Below are 6,000 nucleotides of genomic sequence, written 5' to 3'. Positions count from 1 at the left end.
TTTTTTTTTTTTTTATTAAATAAATACTTTTGGACCTTTTGGTCCTTGAAACTTCAGGTCAAATTCTTAGTTGTTTAACTGCCAACCCATTCGAAGGGTCCACTGTAAAAATGAGCTGAACCACGCTTTGGTGTTGCATGTCAATGGGGTTCAGGTGCCACTTGCTGGACTGCAAACCTCTTTCATGGCCATGAGTTCTCCAGTGTCCACGTTGATGCAGGTGTACACTTTTCCATACTGGCCCTCACCTGTTCACACAAACATATCAGACATGTATCAGCATCACGTGGCCAGGAGTTAGTGTCATTCAAGTACTATGGGGAAAAATATATACATTCAAGGAATATGCACAAGAAACTCCAGAAATGTAAAGTGTGCAATGTGCAACTTATGTAGACTGACACAGTCACAATGATTAATATAGCACTGTATTTCTGATTGCGTTTATTTGATTTCTTTTTTTTTTTTTTTTTTTTATTCCTCCACAATGCTGCACTTTGTGTTTGTTTTTCATTTGTTGGTTCTTGCTACATTCCTAACAAGTTTATGTGCGTGAATATTTCTGCTGTTGCACGGGATGAATAAAGTATCTATCCATCCATCTATAATGGCAGTACAGAGGTGTGCAAAATAAAAATTTGGCACATTGTAACTGTTTAAAGTTTGTTTACATACCGTTTAAAGTTTGTTTACATACAGTATCCAGAAAGTAATTGCCGCGCTTCACTTTTTACTCATTTTTGAATTTTATGCCTCATTCCAAAATCGATTAAATGATTTTTTTCCCCCCCCTCATAATTGTGAGCTTGAGGGGCGCTGCAAAGAGGAATAAGTTAAACTGCCCAGAGATAGGTGTGCCTAGCTTGTGGCATCATATTTAAAAAGACTTGAGGCTGTAATTGTTGCCAAAGGTGCTGTGAACACTTATGTTAAAGTTTTTCTCATAAATTTCCACAAGGGAGAAAAAAAAAAAGAAAGAAAGAAAATCATGTTATTATGGTGTGTCATTTACATAGACCTTTCAGGAAAAAAAATGAATTTTGGAATACTGTAACGTAACAAAATGTGGAACAGGCAAAGCTCTACATCATAGCCTGGTTGCTCATTATCACATTGACAAGGTAGTAAAAGAGCCATCTTTACCAATCTTGTTTCCCCTCTGCCACTTGAAGGTGACCTTCCTGAGGCCGACGTGCATCACGTTGTCGTAAGACTTGGGCGTGTGACACACTTGGCCGATGATGTTGCGCTGCCTCATCACGGCATAACGCTTGTCCTCAAACCTACGGATGGAGCGTCGGACGGCTTCCAATGGGCTCTGGCGGGCCGCAGAGTCTGACGCGGAGAAGAAAAAAAAGGGAGATTGCCAAGTTTTATACCCGTGTTTCTCAAAGGGGCTACCTCTAAGTGCTGTGAAAGAATCGCTGCATAAGTACAGTTCAGTTGTATTTCCCTTTTTACTAATATACATTTTAATTAAATCTTAAACAACACATCATTTTTAAACTTAAATGAGCAAAAATCTTTAATTGAATCAATATTTATAATTTTTTTTAATTCTCCTATATTGAAGCGCAGTGTTAATTTTGAAACTGCGCATAATGTCACAGTGGCTTATGACACTGTAATATAAAACTTTGTAAGACTAAAACTGGTCCCATTTTTTGATGAACACTAAGGGCTACTACGCAACTGTATTTAAATATTGGTCACGATGGTGGTACATGGAGAGCTCATTATTTTCGGTTTGAGTTTGAGAATCACTAGTCTATACAAAATGTGCCTTCTTATTCAACTCACCTTTCGATTGGCTGATGAAGGTACGGAGCTCCCAGCTCCTGCGTGTTGCGTTATTAGAATCGCCCTTTGGATAAGAAGGTTCTGTCAGAAAACAGCGAGAAATAAGATTTAGGGAATGAAGCAGCATGACGTGACGTGTCAAAGTACGAATACGCTTACCTTCTCTGTCCTCTGTGGGGCTTGAATGGCGGCTAAGCGACTTGAAATGCAACTCTGCTGCGACGGACGACAGGCGGTCGTTCTCATGGAAACTGGATCCCCTTCAAAGACATAGTAGACAATGAACAAAAATGGATAGGTGACAACATTTGGGATACAGTGAACCCCAGCTATATCGCGGTTCATCATTTGTAGCCTCGCTATATCGCAGATTTTGGAGCAAGTTTTCAGGGGTTTGTATAGAAAAGAGGACAGTGCAAATTTAAAGTTATGAGCTTTCAGGTAGTATCACATTGTGCCACAACATTCCAGGGAGGGCAGCACTGAGGTGTGCTGAAATACATGCAATGTAATTGACAACAACAAGAAGAGGATGCTCCTTCAATGTAAAACAGTACCTCATTTTGCTGTTGTAATATTTGTTATTCCCAGCGAGCAGAAGGAATATATGCCTGAGTGTTGTTGTATGCACTGCTTGTGTTGCTGTTGTGTGTGTGTGTGTTAAAGTAGCAGTTGCCTGTAACCGTACGTCACGTAACATCTATGCTACTTTCCATCAGCCTGTTTAGGGTGTTTCACATTATATGGTTTGGTTGAACATTTTGGCTTTTAAATATACAATGTTTTGTATATGTAGTTGCATCAAAATATTGTATGGTAAACTGTAAACTGTACTGTATGTACTTCAAGCTGTTTGTCACTCACAGTGATGTTTTACAAGTCTTTTTTGACAGTGAGAGAGAACAGGCATAAGAAACCATTAAAAAGGTGTTTTAATGCGTTTAAATCACGTGGAGAGGTAGAACCTTTTTTATGGTCCCTCTATATCGTGGCTTTTTACCTGGGGTCTGGAAAGTATCATCCGCGCTAAACAGGAGTTCACTGTACTGATTAATGAGCCAATCAAACAATTAATACAGCTTTACAGTATGCAGTAAATGACTACTGATTCACGCATACAAGCTACAACCATGTGACGCATGAAAGCAGCTGCGCCCATGTTGTCCCTCCAAGGAGCCCAGTAAGCGTTCAGCATGCAATCAGAAGATTAACAGCAGAGGCAAACGTCTAATGGCAGCGCGTCACTAGCAAGAGATTCGTATTGAAGCACTAAAGAGCAGGATGTCAGAGCCCATTCTTTCCATTTCCACACAAAGTGCAGCAGACAGTCGCTTCCATTGACACAAGTGACTTATGTGAGACCTGATTTGGACACATTTTGTGGCATTTGCATGTACAAACACTAACCGCAGAGATAAAATGTGCTTAGAAAAGATCCATTTCTGTACTGGATGAGATTTCCAAATGATTTTGTGCAATTGTGCATTACATAACCCCAAATCATTTAATAAATCATATAATTTTAATTGATTTATTTATTTTTAATTTTTTCAAGGCTATTGAAAAAAAGTGCATTTCAAAGTTTCTGGTTGTATATGTAGAAGAAACTGGCACTTTTATTCAATTGTATAGTTTATGTACAGAAATACATAGAAGCTCTACACTTACAATAGGACTTCATCTGAACATTGAACATAAACAGACAACAATTTGTTTTTTGAATGCAGTTTCCACAAATGGAAAATGGGAGATGCCAGCCTTCCGATATGCTATCAAAGGTGAGAACGTGGTTCACAAACTGGTAAAGTCTTTATTAGTGAGCATATAGTTATACAATAGTAGCAATCTGTCCAGAACTCTAATTACTAAGCATGATTACTGGAATTTGGAAATATGTAGTTTACTCTTAAGAAACACCTCATCAGCACTGAAGTTTACTAACATTGTTTAAGAAAAGCAGTAAAATAATCAGATCAATTTCGTGTGAAGGTAATGTGTGTTTGCTTGCATAACAAAACATACAGTCTCTACTGTATTGTCTATTATATATATTTGTCAAAATCAATCCCCTTACTATTCTGACATGTAGCAAATAGAAATAATTATGGTAATCATAATTGACATAAAACAGGAAAGGTTTAGTCTGATTTCATGTCAGACAGTCAAGAAAAAAGGCATATGATGTCTTTTTATAGTCATGCTAAAAAATGCTGGCACCCCAGCGCTGCCAATATTTTTTAGCATGATTGTCTATTTTTTTATTGCACTCTATGGAAAAGCAAATTGCTGAGAGTAGATTTTGGTTGAGGATATCTCGGCCTTTTGTTTTCTTTCTCGCGGGTGACCAGGGGAAAGGGGCTACCTGACGTCATTGGGGGTGCTGCTGGGCGCTTTGGTGTGTCCATGTTCCCCCCCCGGGCCCTGTGGGATGGGCCGAGGGCCGTTGGGGAAAAGCTGATTCCGGAGGTCACAGGGGAGACTTCGAGAGCTGCGTGGTAAAAACAGACACACTGAGGAGCTCAGACTCAGAGGAGCCAGTTGTCTTGGGTCGGATGTGCACGAAGTTGAGTGTGAAAATGTGGCTGGATGGTTCACTCAAACACACTCTTACATGAACACACACACTTAATCCATTAGTAGTCATTAGAAGCGAAGGGAGCCAGAAGCAGCAAAGCAATGAAGGAAAAGACTAAGACAATATTTTCCTAAATAACTGACAAATCACCAACCTGAACCCTTCAGCATTGGGGATGAAAAGATTTGGATTTGGTGGGTCACTGTGACACCGAGGGACTTTAACAGGCCGAGGGCTATTTCTGGGTGCTGGAAATACAAACAAATGCAGAGTTTCACTGGGAATGTTGGAGAGGGACCTGTATTTGGAAATGAATGAGAGCAGCTCATGTGTTACGGGGCCTCAACATTTAGAGAAGCGCTTTCTTGCACTGAAAAGAAAGTTCCATTCATGACCAACTGCAGCTTCCAAAACCAAGTTAAACACAAAAGCTGCAATTACATTTCAGCTGACTAAAATGTAACGAAAATGATGGAAAAAATAAAATTACAGTGTCATTTTAGTTTCCCTAACGGATTTTATGTCACCATGTATCGTCTTCACAGATTACTAATGAGTGTTGATGTGTACTGGAATAAAAGCAACCGAATATACTGAAGAAAAGTATATCATTTCATTTTGCATAGAAGACATTTATTCAAATGAAAGCCTCAAAGAATGTTCTATGCTTTTGTTTTACACCATAAGCAAATTGATTTCAGTTTTGCTGATGAGGGCATGTTTTCATTTAACATATGCGTTTAGTTTTTTTTTGCATTTGTGAAAATAAAAGCCTCTTAAAGAAAAATATATGTTGTTTACATATGAAAATAGCTGTACTTTTGCAAACGATTAGTAATAAACAAATTAGATAACAACAACAGATTATGCTTTGAGATTTTATATATATATATATATATATATATATATATATATATAAATAGAATATTTTATATCATTATTAGACTTATTAAATAAATGACAATTGCATGCATTTGTGTTCTGTGAGTGGAAGCTGTGCTCCAAGTGTCCGTGCACATCATCTCGCAGTGCTTTGTTATTTAACGGCCACGGTGGTCTTCTGCTTTGTGTCACAGCAGACTAAAGAATATAAAAGCACACCCAAAAATGGAAATAGCGGTAGTGGATTAATAATATTATCTCACCGATGTACAGGCCAGTGACAGGGCTATGAGGTTTGCCGATCACGTGTCCGATGCATTCGTTCATCAGCGCTTGTAAATTCTGCAGAGAGAAAACCAACAGTAGGTCCAGCAACAGATTTTAAGCATGCCAAGATGATTCATTGTAATGATTGAGTTATTTTATTTTATTTATTTATTTTTACCAGGAAGTCATCCTCTGGTAATGCTGAAATGAAGGCAGGTTCAATAGCTTGAAGAAAGTCAAAGCCTTGAGTTGCCCACCTGCGGAACAAAGTAGCACAATTCCAACATGCAAATCTGATTCTATAAAAAATCTGGAATTGCTTTGCTTTTGTGCTGAGAATAAATTCAAATGCTGGAATTATCATCTCAATCTTTCAAGACAATCCTAAAGCAGTTCGTGTTTAAATGGTGGCTCACCAACTGTTATCGTTAATGAGAACACCTTCTCATGTGCACACGTTTAGCTTACCAATTTTG

The 6,000-nt window shown here is 38.4% G+C and overlaps 1 protein-coding gene across 3 annotated transcripts in view; it reads right to left on the bottom strand.

Annotated features, from left to right (window-relative positions):
• Positions 1-6,000, bottom strand: part of map3k4 (mitogen-activated protein kinase kinase kinase 4) — a 31,407-nt gene that overhangs the window by 5,250 nt on the left and 20,157 nt on the right. For 2 of the 3 annotated variants that reach the window (XM_061690337.1, XM_061690339.1), the window contains exons 14-21: positions 5,703-5,781; positions 5,521-5,599; positions 4,530-4,623; positions 4,163-4,288; positions 1,960-2,060; positions 1,801-1,881; positions 1,144-1,335; positions 178-248 (exon numbers count right to left, since the gene is read on the bottom strand). In XM_061690337.1, the coding sequence (XP_061546321.1) occupies positions 178-248; positions 1,144-1,335; positions 1,801-1,881; positions 1,960-2,060; positions 4,163-4,288; positions 4,530-4,623; positions 5,521-5,599; positions 5,703-5,781 (823 nt within the window). The remainder of the gene's footprint in view (positions 1-177; positions 249-1,143; positions 1,336-1,800; positions 1,882-1,959; positions 2,061-4,162; positions 4,289-4,529; positions 4,624-5,520; positions 5,600-5,702; positions 5,782-6,000) is intronic. The other variant, XM_061690338.1, reaches the window with a different exon arrangement.

This window comes from Phycodurus eques, chromosome 11, assembly GCF_024500275.1.
Source record: "Phycodurus eques isolate BA_2022a chromosome 11, UOR_Pequ_1.1, whole genome shotgun sequence".
In the NCBI taxonomy this organism is placed as follows: Eukaryota; Metazoa; Chordata; class Actinopteri; order Syngnathiformes; family Syngnathidae; genus Phycodurus; species Phycodurus eques.
This window is presented reverse-complemented; position numbering and strand designations above follow the sequence as displayed.